Raw genomic sequence first — 18201 nt, 5'->3', positions numbered from 1 at the left:
TGAGCGTCATATGTCAGTTTCGTATTAAAAGTTTTTGGTAAATCCAATTAAATTTGATTGACACGTTCATTGACATATATATCTAACGACGGGCCTTACGGACAATAAGAACGGGGCCAGTACAGCGGTGTCACGCACACGAATTCGAGCCAATCGTGCAGTCTAACGCTGCAACGCGATTGGTTGATGAGTTCACATCACGCGCGCGATTGGTTGCAACTAGTTCCGTTAGATTGCACGATTAGCTTGAATTCGAGAGTGACACCACTGAATTAGCGCCATTCTTAGTGCCCGTAAGGCCCGTCCTTAGATATATATGTCAATTGACACGTTAAGTTCGTAAGGATTTTCTACTAAACCTCACCAATTTCATATCCTTACCCCTAGTAACTAGTATTTATAATGTAAATATTGCATTAATGAGTTATCTCGTATTACAGAAAGATTGAGGGATCAAATAATGTTGCCCTGGCCACAGTCACGCTTCTGGAGCAGATCATCAATGAGTCTGATAACACTACGGTCATGTAAGTTTTTTTTAATTTAATTTATTTATTAACACAAAGCATGTAAATATATTCTAAAAATAATGACAGCGAAGCCCCCTAGGGCTTAACTCCTGCTGCAATTACTCTTACTCTCTAATATTATAATTAAGTTCATTGTTTACATTTTAAAGCTATGCAGTATTTCATTTCATGAAGTTGGCAATCTTGATTCTTATAAGTCCCATGCTAATTTAAAAGTTAGCCTTTTGAACGCCACTCCTATTGTACGCGGCGCGTAATCGTGAACCTTGTTGGTATGCATGAAGGTTGATATTGGGCTGTAGCCGCACACGTCATATGACGTCTTTGGCAGTCAAAAGGTTAAGCCATAGCAACTTAGCAACTATGATAAGAGATTTAAGCACTCCTACATGAACATACACAAAAGACATCACAACATGGTACCCAAGGGATGGGAAAAGGAATGATGGTGGACAAAAAAATGAGATGGGAAGACAAGTTCAGGCAGGTAGCTGGAGCCCTGAAGAAGGCAGGCTCTAGACAGAGATACGTGGAGGAATATGGGAGACGCCTATGCTAAGGGCAACCGGACAAAACGTCTGCGGAGAAAGGCTTGCAGTAAGTAAGTAAGCTGTAACATGAACATACAACATGCTAGCCCTATAGTTACATTGTAAAATACTAGACCCGTTTATGTCCTTAAATTACGTCCAAAAGACAGGTATGGGCACTGTGAATGTCACCTCGCTTTGTGTGGTAGCCCAACTAACATGACAGCGTCAAAATAGCCTACATATCACTGTTATAATGCTCTCATTTGAGAATTAAGAGTGTTAAGAATACCTGTAGTAGGTTGGTAGAGGACTCTATACCACCCTTATAACCACGAATCAGGCCCCACTTTTTACAGGTAAAGGTGTCAGGAAGCCTATACAACAGTGTTACTTAAGGGTTAGAAGTACTTAGAAGGGAGTTAATTCACCCTCAGCTATTACTTTAGCCGGTTCTACGTTCTCATAGAATCATTAGCTAACACAATAGGTGTGAGACAACCCTCAGTTAAGAATTTTAAACTTGTTAAACCTATAAGAGAGAGTGGGTTAACGATTTAACGCGTACTAGATATCTAAAACATTCTCAATTAAATATGTGACCGCTTTTTGAGAACTCTTTTTGTACTGTTTTTATGTATTAGCTTCAAAGAAATCCAAAACGATCAAACTTATAAAATAAATGATACAAAGAAAATAAAACTTATCACAGCAACATTTAATGGCGATCTGCTCGCAAGTTTTTATTAGGAAGAAGAAGTTTTATCGTGTGAAAAGTGAAAAAGTGCTGCGCCTGCGATTTTACGGTAAGTGTATACCATGTTTTCCATCTTAATTTTAACGCGCTCCGGATTAATTAAAGATTTAAAGTAAAACTTATGCTTAATAAAATAGACGCCTTAAAGTTTTATCAGCAACTTGTTCTTTTTGTCGGCCATTGGCAAGTAAAGTTACGTGGCATCGATAGAATGATAAAATAAAAATTATTAATGGAGTATTTTGTACATAAATATTGATCAAACAAGTACATTTTTAGGTTACTTAACTAAAACAATGGCGAACTTGCTATTACAGCTTTAGCTCTCCCTTAACGCATCATTTACACTTTTTGAGATACAGCATCTTTAGTCGAGAGTATTGTGCAGTCTTTAGTATACATAAGAGTGTAATAATAGACTCAAACAAAGCGTTTAACTATATAGAAGACAATACAACCGGCTAAGCATTTTTAAACCTGATAGAATTAATCATTACACCATTGCCTGTAGAAAGCCTTCAAAAAGGTACTCTGCTAACACAATTAGCATAAGCAAAACTTACGTTAAAGCTTGAAACTTCATAAGAGAGTTATGCAACGCTTTTAGTATCTGGTGTTACGACACACTTGACTAACTCTTTTATGCAACCCATGCCTGCAGCTTAAAGTTATCACAACACCTAAAGATATATAAGATACTTCACAGTAACCATTAAGTAACAATAAACATCAGTAAGTGTCAGCGAGCGCTGTTGTAAAGATTTAAGTGTTACAAACAGGTTAAAGCTATAAAGCTTGACTCCAGTAGCTGTAATTAACACTATTATTACTCTCAATTCTGCATAACATCATCCATTGTAGCTCTAGAACCACTGTTGGAGTGGAATTTATTTCTTAACTCCTCTATAACGTTCCAAGCTATAACTGAGATTATTATAACGCCGTTCAAAAGATTAAAGTTTTAAAGAAGCCTGTAACTGACGGTATAATGTTTGTTGGGAGGGCACAGCACAGCGGATATAATTCCAGATCTAAAGCACAGCCCAACTGGGGAAGTACCTCACAGAAAACCGCAGCCAAATAACACTAGACCCTACTCATAGTGTTGTGTTCCTGCACAGTGCCGGATTAAGACATTTTGGTGCCCTAAGTATTTCTAGACCATGGTGCCCCCTCATCAAGATTACATTGAATTTTCTTGGTAAATTGAGTGACGTTTATTGCCGCATTACTGCTGAGAATAGAATTTTCAATCCGTCACATCATTTTATCACGGAAATTGACATTACTGCAGCAGTAATGTTCCAAGAGTAGGTAAGGTCAAGTGTAAACAAATTCGAAGACCGTGCTTCGCATAAATCCGGAGGCCAAGCCAACCATGGTCCAAGTGTAAGCGAAGACGTAAGACATAGGCAGTATTTCGCACAGGGTTTTGCAACCTCTAGAGCTTTCCTGCGAAGCTCATTCATGTGAGGGCAAAGGCCGAGCTTCAGTAGGGGCTTAGCCATTGGCCATTGGTTCTTATCAGAACAAGTACCAATGGCCACAAATGTCTTAAATAGCAAATTATTGTTTACGAAAACGGGACTTAATAGGGTAAGTTTTAAAATTACCTCTGACCCGACGTTTCAAGGACGGCGTTGTCCCCATGGTCTCGGAGAAGACTGGGTAAAGTCGACATCATTATTTTGACGTTGGAGGTAACTTTAGAACTTAATCAAATGCGAATAAGTCCCGTTTTCTTCAATAATAATGTGTCACAATTAGGCCAATACAATTAGATTTTTTCGACCTAAAAATACGTGTAATCCGAGTTTGCTCCATTCCAGGAGGTGTGCATAAATGTTTCCTCTTTTTCAGTTTTTTTGCTTGTAAATCGAAAACGGTACGGCCGACGGAAAATTTGTTCTAATTACGCGTATTATTAAAATTGATATCTTAGGATCCGAAATGTAACTTAACTATGTTCTTAATATATTGATTGATTGATTTAAGGTACCTTAATATGTATTCGTAGTAAATTGTAAAAAAAGGTCGACATTTTTTATTTTTGGTACAATCATGTTAATAATCCGAAAACGCTTTCTTGCCAGTATCTGATCCCACAAGTGCTATTGTAATTGATAGTGGGTTCCTTCTACATCGAGAGGTTTGGCAATCCAAAGGAAAAAATTATCTCCGACTAAGGATCCCAAAATGTATGCACACCTCCTGGGATAGAGCAAACAGGGATTACACGCATTTAGGACCAAATAAGTATATTAAAACAATTTCCAGCTTGCTGGGAATTAATTCCTCAAAACGCTATTTTTGGATCTAATTTGATTGGCCTAAATCGTGAAAGTTTAAATCAATGTTTTTAAAGGCAAAGTCTAAGGCTGAACGCACGGAGCGTTCGATCGGCGCTTACGGATGAGGCCAAAGGTCGAGCTGGAAGAAAGCAAGGCTTGAATTTGACCAATGGCGAGGTATGAATAGCTGGACGTCTGGAGCGTCCGATCGCGGCGCGTTATCATATAATACAACTAATGGCGAGGTGTGAGCAAGGCAGCCCAGCTGCGAAAGAGGACAGCATGGATTTGGATCCATGGCCAAGCGAAAGTGAGGCAGTTTGCTTAAAGTAGAAGGCCTGGCGTCGCATAAGACCTAACGCCGAACTGCAAAAGAGTGGCTTGAAATTGAACCTATGTAATCACCTACTGCTCGGCCTTTGCCTTAACTCGAAAGCGCAACTTGATAAGATGCTTTTGTTTTTCGGCCTTCGCAGGGCCCTTTATTACACTTTGACAATTAGGTCGCAGGATCGCGGCTCTGCAGCAACTCGGCCTGGCCGACACATCTGGTGTGCAAGAGACCAAAATACGCTACAAAATCGGTAATCTACGTCGAGAAAATCGGTTGGCCACAAGCCCGACGGTAAGATTTTTTGGCCATGAGCTTTGATGGCCTCCGCGTAGGGTTGGAGATGTTTTTACGTGTCCTCACTCTCTTACGACCCTTCGTTATTAGATGGGTACTTGCACACGTATCAAAAAGTTTCGTGTACATAAGTACTACACTACGACTGCGATGCTGATGCAGCATGCGCGTTTTTTTCCTATGATTTTGGTGCCCCCCTAGACGTGGTGCCCTAAGCAAGTGCTTATTTTGCTTAATGGTTAATCCGGCACTGTTCCTGCAGGTGAGTAAGGTTCCCAGAGCTCAACGAGCGCATGTGACTCTGAAGTTTCAGGCGTACATAGGCTACGGAGACTGCTTACCATCAGGCAGGCTGTATGCTTGTTTGCCACTGACATAGTATTTAAAAATAAATGTAAGTTTGGATTAGCCATTTATGGCTTAAATAGGTAATTATGCTTTGGTTTGATTCAATCTTAATTTCATATTACCCATTTACCAAAATTCCTAGATTTCCAAACGAAATGGTTTCAAACTGCATGAATCTCAGAGTGCATTGATTTTTTTCTTAAAATACCACATTCCCAAAATGCCTAAACTTCAAATTTACTTGAAATGTCAACTTATCCACATTCACGAGTGCTACTTTATCCAATATTATCTGTTCTTAACTCGGCAAATTGTTAAAAAAAAATCTAAACACTACAAAGGTTATAAAAATGCACTTAAGACATAATTAAACTAGTTAAAAAATAAGTCTATCAGAAATTCGGCATTTGATGAAACATACTTTTTGACATTAAGGTATTTTGAGACTTGGAGGATATGAATAAAAGACATTATGACATTCAGCCATTTTGAGGAGGAAACAATTTTACATTTAGGCATTTTGAGACTAAGTTGTTGTTTTTTAGGGCATTTTAAGTCGATGGCATTATGATATTTAGGTGCAATGAAACCAAAGCGTAATAGAAGATGTAAGTATCTAACAAAGTCAGGTAATGCATTATAAATATTTCATTCCTTCATTCATTCATTCAGTGGTGGGCTAAGTACCGCAAGGGTTTTAGCCGGCCCGCCGCCGGTCCTTCGAAATATATAAAAAAATATAAGGTAAAAGTACTAGTGCTCGACGTTGCACTAGTCACCGACATGGGCACTTTATGTCATAGAAATATAGGTTAAATTTGAACAACGAAGATTTTTCTGTATTCGAACTTAATCCTTATCACTTTGACATAAAGTGCCCATGTCGAGTACTAGTGCAGCGTCGAGCACTAGTACTTCTACCTTATATCTTTATTTCAGAACCATAAGAATTCCATAAAACATTGTTAGTGCCATCGTTATAGCTAGGGGTTAGTAAGTACATTAAAATCAAATAAATAAATGATATTTAGTATATGATTCACGACGTAACAGTTTCCAAATAAAATGCATTTTTTCTGCAGTTTCGGCTCCCCTTGGATTATTTTAAATTTTCTGCCCCCCCCCCCCCTTATGAAGAAAGTTTGACATAAACGCGCGAACCTCCTCCCGCCCGTCCCCCGTTCTATGGGAGGGGCGGCACGTGATTGGTCAATTTATTTTTATACTAGTTGACTTTTTTTTGTTGAGTTTGGCAATGAAAAGTACGCAATTATAGTTTGGTATATGAAATCTTAATTCAAACATTAAAGTCGACGAGTAGAAAAAGAAATAAATAAACATAGCGTGCTCACTCCTTACTTTATTGATTATAAGTTGAAAACGGCCAGTGTAGACGTGCTTCGGCCGATGCGGCGCGCTCAGTGCCGGATTAAGACATTTTGGTGCCCTAAGTATTTCTAGACCATGGTGCCCCCTCATCAAGATTACATTGAATTTTCTTGGTAAATTGAGTGACGTTTATTGCCGCATTACTGCTGAGAATAGAATTTTCAATCCGTCACATCATTTTATCACGGAAATTGACATTACTGCAGCAGTAATGTTCCAAGAGTAGGTAAGGTCAAGTGTAAACAAATTCGAAGACCGTGCTTCGCATAAATCCGGAGGCCAAGCCAACCATGGTCCAAGTGTAAGCGAAGACGTAAGACATAGGCAGTATTTCGCACAGGGTTTTGCAACCTCTAGAGCTTTCCTGCGAAGCTCATTCATGTGAGGGCAAAGGCCGAGCTTCAGTAGGGGCTTAGCCATTGGCCATTGGTTCTTATCAGAACAAGTACCAATGGCCACAAATGTCTTAAATAGCAAATTATTGTTTACGAAAACGGGACTTAATAGGGTAAGTTTTAAAATTACCTCTGACCCGACGTTTCAAGGACGGCGTTGTCCCCATGGTCTCGGAGAAGACTGGGTAAAGTCGACATCATTATTTTGACGTTGGAGGTAACTTTAGAACTTAATCAAATGCGAATAAGTCCCGTTTTCTTCAATAATAATGTGTCACAATTAGGCCAATACAATTAGATTTTTTCGACCTAAAAATACGTGTAATCCGAGTTTGCTCCATTCCAGGAGGTGTGCATAAATGTTTCCTCTTTTTCAGTTTTTTTGCTTGTAAATCGAAAACGGTACGGCCGACGGAAAATTTGTTCTAATTACGCGTATTATTAAAATTGATATCTTAGGATCCGAAATGTAACTTAACTATGTTCTTAATATATTGATTGATTGATTTAAGGTACCTTAATATGTATTCGTAGTAAATTGTAAAAAAAGGTCGACATTTTTTATTTTTGGTACAATCATGTTAATAATCCGAAAACGCTTTCTTGCCAGTATCTGATCCCACAAGTGCTATTGTAATTGATAGTGGGTTCCTTCTACATCGAGAGGTTTGGCAATCCAAAGGAAAAAATTATCTCCGACTAAGGATCCCAAAATGTATGCACACCTCCTGGGATAGAGCAAACAGGGATTACACGCATTTAGGACCAAATAAGTATATTAAAACAATTTCCAGCTTGCTGGGAATTAATTCCTCAAAACGCTATTTTTGGATCTAATTTGATTGGCCTAAATCGTGAAAGTTTAAATCAATGTTTTTAAAGGCAAAGTCTAAGGCTGAACGCACGGAGCGTTCGATCGGCGCTTACGGATGAGGCCAAAGGTCGAGCTGGAAGAAAGCAAGGCTTGAATTTGACCAATGGCGAGGTATGAATAGCTGGACGTCTGGAGCGTCCGATCGCGGCGCGTTATCATATAATACAACTAATGGCGAGGTGTGAGCAAGGCAGCCCAGCTGCGAAAGAGGACAGCATGGATTTGGATCCATGGCCAAGCGAAAGTGAGGCAGTTTGCTTAAAGTAGAAGGCCTGGCGTCGCATAAGACCTAACGCCGAACTGCAAAAGAGTGGCTTGAAATTGAACCTATGTAATCACCTACTGCTCGGCCTTTGCCTTAACTCGAAAGCGCAACTTGATAAGATGCTTTTGTTTTTCGGCCTTCGCAGGGCCCTTTATTACACTTTGACAATTAGGTCGCAGGATCGCGGCTCTGCAGCAACTCGGCCTGGCCGACACATCTGGTGTGCAAGAGACCAAAATACGCTACAAAATCGGTAATCTACGTCGAGAAAATCGGTTGGCCACAAGCCCGACGGTAAGATTTTTTGGCCATGAGCTTTGATGGCCTCCGCGTAGGGTTGGAGATGTTTTTACGTGTCCTCACTCTCTTACGACCCTTCGTTATTAGATGGGTACTTGCACACGTATCAAAAAGTTTCGTGTACATAAGTACTACACTACGACTGCGATGCTGATGCAGCATGCGCGTTTTTTTCCTATGATTTTGGTGCCCCCCTAGACGTGGTGCCCTAAGCAAGTGCTTATTTTGCTTAATGGTTAATCCGGCACTGGGCGCGCTCAGGCGAGGAAATTGGGCGCACCGCCTCGGCCGAGGCACTTCTACTCTAGCCGTTTTGTGCGCGAGAATATTTGCTCGCGCGTATGCTCGCTCTGTGTGGACCCGCCTAATTAAAAACGTTGAGATCCCCCGTATTTCTTTTGAGGGTGTCAGCAGCCTCTGTAGCTGCGCCCGCTTTCTTTGTAGTACCGTGAAGATGGGACGGGGCCAGTGTGTCCACACAGGTCGCGTCCCATCATCCATGGTATCAGCGATATCCTGTGGGTCTCTTACCATCACCCTGGGCTTTACCGGCCAGCTCGAGATTGCGATCGAGACGGTGGTAAGAGACCGGCGGATAATGTCATTGAGCGCAACGTGACGCGACAAACACCCCCTGCTTCGCCGACAGAAGTGACAAGACAGACCGTGACGCCCCAGCTCTTCGAGCAACACCGGCTTCCAACACGTCGGAACCCCAGCTGGTCCACGTCACTCCCACAGCGGCATTTATGCGATGCAGACCGAAAACCCCAAGCTCAGTCCATACCGCCAAATAAATTATTTCTAATATGTTATAAAAGACATCAAGCGCTGGTGGCAAGCGGCAAGAGCGTGCGACTTGCAATCCGGTGGTCGCGGGTTCAAACCCCGGCTCGTACCTATGAGTATTTCGGAACTTATTTACGAAATATCATTTGATTGAAAACATCGTGAGGAAACCGGACTAATCCCAACAAGGCCTAGTTTACCCTCTGGTTGGAAGGTCGGATGGCAGTCGCTTTCGTAACGCCAAATCTTGGGATTAGTTGTCAAGCAGACCCCAGGCTCCCATGAGCCGTGGCTAAATGCCGGGACAACGCGAGGAAGAAGAAGATGTTATAAAAGACATCCATGTTCTGGAACATTTTGGACCACAATTGTAGAACATACACTGTTTGATTTGTCGCAGTGGCCTCTGCAGCCGCGTCCGCGCCGCGGGGCGCCTGGTGTCCGTAGCGCTGCCGCAGCAGCTGAGCGCCGCCAACATGGCGCGCCGCGTGCTGCGCGCCTTGCGGGACGAGGCGCGCGCGGACGGGGACGCTTCGCTCGCGCGACTAGTTTTGGCTGCTCCGAGGAGAAATACTACTGCAATGGCGGAGGATTTGAGGGAACCTGTGCGGGAGCATGTGGCTGAGGTAACACTAAATCTTCTTCAAATTTGTGTTTGCCACCGACGTGGTATAAAAAAAAGTCTTTAACTATAGTGCTTCAAGTTAGAAAAAAACAGGCATATTTAGAATAAGATAGGATACAAATCCTCCGCTAACATGGCCGACCGTGTGCTGCGCGCGTTACGAGACGAAGCGCGCGCGGGCGGCGATGCTTCCCTCCCACGATTAGTATTAACTTCACCTAGGAAGAATACCACTGCGATGACAGAAGACCCTAGGGAGCCTGCGCGAGAACATGTGGCTGAGGTGATAGTTTTTTTTAGTACAAGGAGCGAAAGCTTTGGGCGATTATTTTTGAAACAGCATTGTAGTTCTATACAAATTCACTGCTAGTGTGTTACTGTATGCACCGTGAGCCAATTACACACCCGACAGATAAAATTGCATTCCTGAGGTAAGGAAAAAAAAATGTTATATGAGTTTTGGCGAAATTCATCAAAAAAAATTTTTTTTTGTGTTTTCTGCACACGACACGATATTTATAATTACAACGAATAAGTAAAGCTTTATTTTTAACAGATAAAAAATGCGAGTTTACTTTGAAACCTAAATGTCTGTCAGTAGGTATGTCTAAACCAAGTCTCATAGTGGCACGTCACAGCTAAAAAGGCGTTTTTCACTAAGTAATAACAGAAACAAATTTTCACAAAAATTGTCATTATCTTTAAAACAAGATCGATTTCAGGAAATTTTGACACATTTTAGTCTCTAAATGCGGTCAAGAACACAAGTGTGACAACGATCGATAAGTGTGACGGGGCATTTGTAACCAAACTCTTTGTTTAAGGGGCTCCCCGCGGTTTTCGTCGATTTTTGGCGAGGTTTGAGTCGTCACTCCTTCATTTGCACTACAGAGAGAATTATAAGACAAACGGCTATCGGTTCTTTAATCTTTTATCTCTATTTTTGTCTAACGGCTTTTGGAAGAAACTAATACTTATTTTTTTATGATTTTTATAAACATTGTCTAAACAAACACTATTTTCGTTACTAGACTGCTATGGAGGATCTTACATAGATGAGATCTACATATCTGGGTTCGTCTTTGACGTCTCTAAATATTTGTCAGAGAGTTTAATTTTAAAATAATTAACAGAAAAGTTATGGCCAGATAACCAGTTTTTTGGCCTAAAATTCTTCAACTTTGATGCCAAATATCTCGAAGATAATGAACTTTGAAGTAAATATGGGATACTATATTGCTTACCGCCGTTGCTGTTAATATGATTAGCTACTAAAAACATTAGAAAACTAAGGGATTCAGATCGAAGGTCATTGGCGTTAGGGACCCCCTTAAATATAGCGCTTAAAGTTGAATGGGATAGAGTGAACATATTAAAATTATTTTAAACGGGTTACTTACATTTCAAGTCGAATAAACGCATGTCAAGTCGTGAAAAAAGCCGTTATCCGAATTTCAATCGTGACAGTAGATGCTCGGTGCCCCTAGTTGGAAAACGGTTTTGGGTACTGCGTCGGTGAGGGGTCATCCTTTAATTACATCACACAAAATTTAGTTTCTAGTGTTCCGTACAAAATGTTCACGGAATACTTATGGAATCGCTTCGGTCTTGCAAATTGGTTAAATTCGGTTTCTCAAAGACCGTTTGACGGAGACAGCTGAAATTTGGAACAGTTGTAGCAAATACCGCTACTAATATTTTTGGATTGATTCCCATAAAATGATACCGTAAGTAATTAGTAATTACTGAAAGCAAATTTCTATCTAGCGGTTTACATCAGTGATGATTCTATTAATTATTCTCCCTTTACACAGGTTTATATTCTTGAAATAAGGACTACCTCGGAGCCCTAGTTAATGTGTTTACCAGAACTTTCTCCTTTACTTCGCATAATATTGTGTAATAATGAATGAATGAAAATCTTTATTTCAGGCAACTAGTGGCCCATAAATAAATACCTTAAAACTAACATACATATTATAACAATATATCTTAAAAACTGCTTTGGCTCAGTGATCCAAAAAGAATCTTGGCCTCCGAAACGAGAGAACGCCACCTGTCCCTATCCAGCGCGGTTTCCTGCCATGAATTGGCATTCAGCCGACGCAGGTCCGCCTCCACGACATCACAACAGCGGTACCTGGGGCGCCCGATCGGTCGACGGCCGGTTGGTCGCCCCAAGTACGCTTCCTTGACTACGCGATCCTCCCCCATTCTGAGTAGGTGACCGAGCCAGCGAAGTCTGTGGGAGTTAGTTACGCCGATGATATTGGGCTCAGCCACCAACTCCTCGATCTCGGCATTTTTCCGGATCCTCCAGGAGCCGTCGTCGCTTCGGACAGGTCCCAGGATCTTATCTTAAGACTAAACACTACAAATGACATTATGGTTGCGATGCATTACGCAATCCCGCAGTGTCAGGGAGCCGGCCTCGGAACCGCCGGAACTTGACACCCTTCGGCCAAAACTCCTCCTTACTGAAGGTCTTTTTTTTTTATATAATACGTCGGTGGCAAACAAGCATACGGCCTGCCTGATGGTAAGCAGTCTCCGTAGCCTATGTACACCTGCAACTCCAGAGGAGTTACACGCGCGTTGCCGACCCTAACCCCACCCCCCTCGTTGAGCTCTGACAACCTTACTCACCGGCAGGAACACAACACTATGAGTAGGATCTAGTGTTATTTGGCTGCGGTTTTCTGTAAGGTGGAGGTACTTCCCCAGTTGGGCTCTGCTCTAGATCTGGAATGACATCTGCTGTGCTGTGCCCTACCACACAAGGCGAGATGACATTCACATTGCCCATACCTCTCGTTTGGACGTAGTTTAAGGACATACCCGGGTCCAAAGTCGCTAGGTCGCTAGACGTTCAGTCGGAACTCACACCACAAACGAATTAAAGTTCGCATTGTGTCGAGATTCTAACTTCGCGACTCTCAGGACGAGTCCGGACTTTACTGACAAACATACTGCAAATTTGGATATTATTAATTTATTTACCACCTATTCAACGTCTTTTTCCAGCTACGCACAGAACTGGAAGGCACAGCTGCCGCCATCAGCTCGCAAGCCAAGGAGCACGTTCAGGCAGACGAGATGATCCTCACATACGGGGCCAGCAAACTCACTGAACGTTTCCTTCGTTCAGCGCGTCGGTACCGACTGCTGCTGGCAGAAGGAACTGACGTTGCCGAGGTAAAATACCTTTTTGATTACAAGTAACTTACCTATTTCTACACACTTTTTACACACTTTTATTACACACTTTTTACACACTTTTATTTAGCTTCACCGCGTATCTTCTTGGTATAAATCTACATATTAATATATATGTGCTTCAAATCTTGTAACTTAAATTAGAACCACTTCCTGGTGTCTGTTTGAGCTGAAATTTGGTATACTTCCGTATTTCTGATGACAATGCAATAGTATGCTAACATGGAGCTGATCTGATGATGCAGTCAGAAGGTAGCCAAAGGAACTCTTCGATGGGATAAGGTAAACACGTTGAATTTAGGCTCGTTTTAAAGGTTTCCAGAAGTACTTGATATACATACAAAAAAGAGAAAGTGCAGTCGGCAATAAAAGTGTGTGTCAAAAATATTTTTGACGGTTACTTGTTTATTGACGACCTAGTGAGTAGTGACCTTGCCTATGAAGTCGATGGTCCTTGGTTCGGGATGTTTGTACCGTATTTAACTTTTTCTTAATAAATTAATTAGTTCTAAAAAAATGTCTTGACGTTTTTTTTTTATACCACGTCGGTGGCAAACAAGCATACGGCCCGCCTGACGTGACAGCTACTCCATATAAAAAACCGGACAAGTGCGAGTGGAACTCGCCCACCGAGGGTTCCGTACTTTTTAGCATTTGTTGTTATAGTGGCAACAGAAATACATTATCTGTGAAAATGTCAACTGTCTATCTCGCTTTATAAGATACAGCCTGGTGACAGACGGACAGACAAATAGAACTGCAGAGTCTTAGTAATAGGGTCCCGTTTTATCCTTTGGGTACGGAACCCTAAAAATTAACTGTCATGGGAGCCATCATCCGACGCGAGACGTATAGGTGTCCACAGAAAAGGTGAATGATTGGAAACACATCTAAATACAGTAAGTGAATTAACGAATGAGTAAAACCTATTTAAGAACACGATATTTTTAAGCGATATCTTGAAGAATCTATTTGGTTAAGAGCCCATCAACGTGCTCACTAGCGCCACTGAAAAATAATTGTGAATGCTTAAATTTAACGATAGATATTTAAAAAAGGGGGCCGCTACGATTACATACTGTATTTTGTATTTAAGTGCCTTTTGAATACATCAAACTAGTTTATATGTTGCTGGATTCGTCGATCTATGAATTGAAAACAAAAACGGCCGTTTTAACTTCGGACGCCTAGATTGACAAATCCAGCAACGTAAAAATTATGATGTATTCAAAAGGTACTTAAATACAAAATACAGTACGTAGCGGCCCCCTTTTTAAATATCTATCGTTAAATATAAATAATCACAATTATTTAGCAGTGGCGCTAGTGAGCACGTTGATGGGCTCTTAAGAAAAATAACACTAATTTAGTTACAAATGTTGTGTGTGACCTTAACTTTGGTGTCAGTGTCAAAAGGGATCGTGCATAAACTGTAGGTGTGTAAGTTTATGCTTCCAATGTAGCCCACAAGATGGCAGAACCTACGGTGCACAAGAAAAATGGTAGGTGGGCAGCAGTTGCTTTGGTGTGAAGTGAAGTGTCAATGTACATGTTTGTGGTTCCGATTCAGGCCACAAGATGGCAGACCCTCCAACGCGCACAGTCCCTATAGTTGTTATACAATATCAGGGAAACCAAGCTTTGTTCGGAAACTCAAAAATTCGCGTTTTCCCAGAGATAAGACCCAGCTAGATCGATTTTTCGCCCTCGAAAACCCACATGTAGCAAATTTCATCGAACATTAAAGCCGTTTCTGAGTGCCCAAAATATATGTATAAATATACAAGAATTCTCGATAAAGGTATAAGATACCTACGGCATACATACACAAGACCTTCCTTAGCGGTGGCAGCATGGTTCCAATTTTATCACTTGTCACTATGTCCGTCACTTTCGCGCTTACATACTTGTTGGAACGTGACAGGTATGGTGACAAATGATAAAGAGCCGATCATCTAATCCCCAAGAGAATTAGGTCTCATTCGCACAAGAGCTCAAAAAGCGCCGCGTTAAAACTCGACGTAGACGCTTTTTTACCGTTCCTAATATTTGTATTCAACGCTTAAAAATCACTAGGTATCATTTTTACTAAAAAAAGATCCAATGCGGGATTACTCCATTTGTTTCCACCTAGAGTAGTTGCTCGTGGGATTACACCATTTTTCCGCACTAGCGCAGAAACGCATCACTTTCTGCGCACTTTATAAATCAACAATGACCCACTTTCAGAGCAAAAATGAAAATTGTTTTGCAGTCGCACGCAATGGCGGCGCGGCTGAGCGCGGCGGGAGTGCCCGTGACCGTGCTGGGCGCCGCCGCCGTGTGCGCCGTCATGTCGCGCGTTAATAAGGTAGGTATTAGTATTTTATTTGACTGCTACATAATAAAAGGCATTAAAATACACGAGTGTGGGTTTAAGAAACGAACGAAGTGAGTTTCTTAAAAAGATTACACGAGTGTTTAAATGCATAATTATGTGCAGTTACATACACTATTTTATCTACACACATATAAACTTTCTATGAAACATTCACTAACCCAACAAAATGGCGGACGCATGTTTGATATGTCACCGTATTTAAGAATTATTTTGCTTAAAATTTAGTTTTTTCTTCGCAAGTGTGATGAAAAACATTGTGTGTAACTCCGGGGGTAAGAATATTGCAAACTCGGGTCCCTCCCTCCAAACACCCTCGTATCAAAAATTTCACTTACCCCCCTCGTTGCACAATGTACTATTAAATTTGTTTAAGTTAGCTTGAACATACATATAATTTAGTTAATTTGTCGTTAAGGTGGTGGTGAGTGTGGACGCGGCCCATTGTGTGTAACTCCGGGGGTAAGAATATTGCAAACTCGGGTCCCTCCCTCCAAACACCCTCGTATCAAAAATTTCACTTACCCCCCTCGTTGCACAATGTACTATTAAATTTGTTTAAGTTAGCTTGAACATACATATCTCCTTCTTTTGCTTTGCCTTATCCCACATTAGGTGGGGTCGGCTCTCCTTGTCCTTCTAGTTGTTGTCCTAGTAGTTGGGCTTTTTCCAATAGTTTGGCCATACTCGTCCACCATGTCAGATGGGGCCGTCCTCCTCGTTTTTTTGCTTCTTGCTTGAACATACATATAATTTAGTTAATTTGTCGTTAAGGTGGTGGTGAGTGTGGACGCGGCCCATTGTGTGTAACTCCGGGGGTAAGAATATTGCAAACTCGGGTCCCTCCCTCCAAACACCCTCGTATCCAAAATTTCACTTACCCCCTCGTTGCACAATGTACTATTAAATTTGTTTAAGTTAGCTTGAACATACATATAATTTAGTTAATTTGTCGTTAAGGTGGTGGTGAGTGTGGACGCGGCCCATTGTGTGTAACTTCGGGGGTAAGAATATTGCAAACTCGGGTCCCTCCCTCCAAACACCCTCGTATCCAAAATTTCACTTACCCCCCTCGTTGCACAATGTACTATTAAATTTGTTTAAGTTAGCTTGAACATACATATAACTTAGTTAATTTGTCGTAAAGGTGGTGGTGAGTGTGGACGCGGCCCATTGTGTGTAACTCCGGGGGTAAGAATATTGCAAACTCGGGTCCCTCCCTCCAAACACCCTCGTATCCAAAATTTCACTTACCCCCCTCGTTGCACAATGTACTATCAAATTTGTTTAAGTTAGCTTGAACATACATGTAATTTAGTTAATTTGTCGTAAAGGTGGTGGTGAGTGTGGACGCGGCCCATTGTGTGTAACTCCGGGGGTAAGAATATTGCAAACTCGGGTCCCTCCCTCCAAACACCCTCGTATCCAAAATTTCACTTACCCCCCTCGTTGCACAATGTACTATTAAATTTGTTTAAGTTAGCTTGAACATACAAATAATTTAGTTAATTTGTGGTAAAGGTGGTGGTGAGCGTGCACGCGGCCCTGGCGGGCGGCGCGGCGCTGGGCGCGGCGGGGCTGCACGCCGTCACCGCGGCCGCCAAGCACTACGGAGTGCCGGTAACTATTTTATTTATTTATTTATTTAATCTTTATTGCACATAAGAAAACACACTGTACAATAGGCGAACTTAATGCCGTAACGCATTCTCTACCAGTCAACCTTTAGGCAAAGCAGATAAGTTGTACATAGTTGTATTTTACATAGGCACGTGCAATAATATGTTAACAACGTTATGTATAGGGATGTTCACTGTATTTAAAATAAGTTATTTCACACCATGCTTGAAATGAATTGAAGCACCAGAATATTACTAGAAAAACGTAGACAGAAGTTATTTAAAGACACAATTTCAATTTTATAAATTGTATAGTAAATTAACACCTAACAATCTATTTTATACATATTGAGTAGCAAACAGCAACTGATTTGTTCGAGCTTTGCAAAGTCCTCCTCGTCGGTACTAAAATCAGCCCCCCCCCCCCCCCTATTTATAAAGAAGTGCTTGCCCCGCAGGTGGTGGCGCTGTGCGCGCTGCACGCGCTGAGCCCGCGGCACGCGCGCGAGCCGCCGCAGCTCGCCGCGCCGCACCACGCCCTGCCCTACCAGTAACTTTTATACATAATCTAATGTTTAAATTGTATTTGTTGTTATTTGTTTTATCTCGTATCTCTGTATTTTTAGGGTTCCGTAGTCAACTAGGAACCCTTATAGTTTCGCCATGTCCGTCTGTCTGTCTGTCTGTCTGTCCGAGGCTTTGCTCCGTGGTCGTTAGTGCTAGAAAGCTGAAATTTGGCATGGATATATAAATCAATAAAGCCGACAAAGTCGTACAATAAAATCTAAAAATTTAATTTTTTTTAGGGTACCTCCCCTACACGTAAAGTGGGGGTGAAATTTTTTTTTCGCTTCAACCCTAGAGTGTGGGGTATCGCTGGAAAGGTCTTTCAAAACTAATAGGGGTTTTCAAGAAACATTTTTTGATAAAGTGAATATATTCGGAGATAATCGCTCCGAAAGATAAAAAAAAATGTGTCCCCACCCCCCCGCTCTAACTTTTGAACCATAGGTCCAAAACATATGAAAAAAATCGTGGATGTAGAGCTTAAGAAAGACATTAAATGAAAACTATAGCGGACATGATCAGTTTAGCTGTTTTTGAGTTATCGCAAAAAGTTTTCCCTTCACAGTAAAAAGACTTACTTTAATTAGGTACTAATTATGCAAATTTGCCTATTTGTTTAACTCGGGTGAAAGGTACCGTTTCATCCCTTGGTTAAAAATTTACTATACTTTAAGCTCCAGTTTAGCTTATTGTGACGGAAG

At 41.4% G+C, this 18201-nt stretch overlaps 1 protein-coding gene across 1 annotated transcript in view; it reads left to right on the top strand.

The window, feature by feature from the left end:
- LOC133531279 (uncharacterized) overlaps window positions 1-18201 on the top strand; it is a 115402-nt gene that overhangs the window by 334 nt on the left and 96867 nt on the right. Inside the window, exons 2-7 of the mRNA XM_061869410.1 lie at window positions 441-527; window positions 9497-9722; window positions 12746-12916; window positions 15192-15287; window positions 16836-16934; window positions 17392-17483. Coding sequence (XP_061725394.1) covers window positions 441-527; window positions 9497-9722; window positions 12746-12916; window positions 15192-15287; window positions 16836-16934; window positions 17392-17483 — 771 coding nt within the window. The remainder of the gene's footprint in view (window positions 1-440; window positions 528-9496; window positions 9723-12745; window positions 12917-15191; window positions 15288-16835; window positions 16935-17391; window positions 17484-18201) is intronic.

The sequence above is a fragment of the Cydia pomonella genome, chromosome 25 (genome assembly GCF_033807575.1).
Source record: "Cydia pomonella isolate Wapato2018A chromosome 25, ilCydPomo1, whole genome shotgun sequence".
Classification (NCBI taxonomy): Eukaryota; Metazoa; Arthropoda; class Insecta; order Lepidoptera; family Tortricidae; genus Cydia; species Cydia pomonella.
The sequence above is the reverse complement of the archived record's forward strand: the minus strand, read 5'-3'. Positions and strand labels throughout refer to the sequence as shown.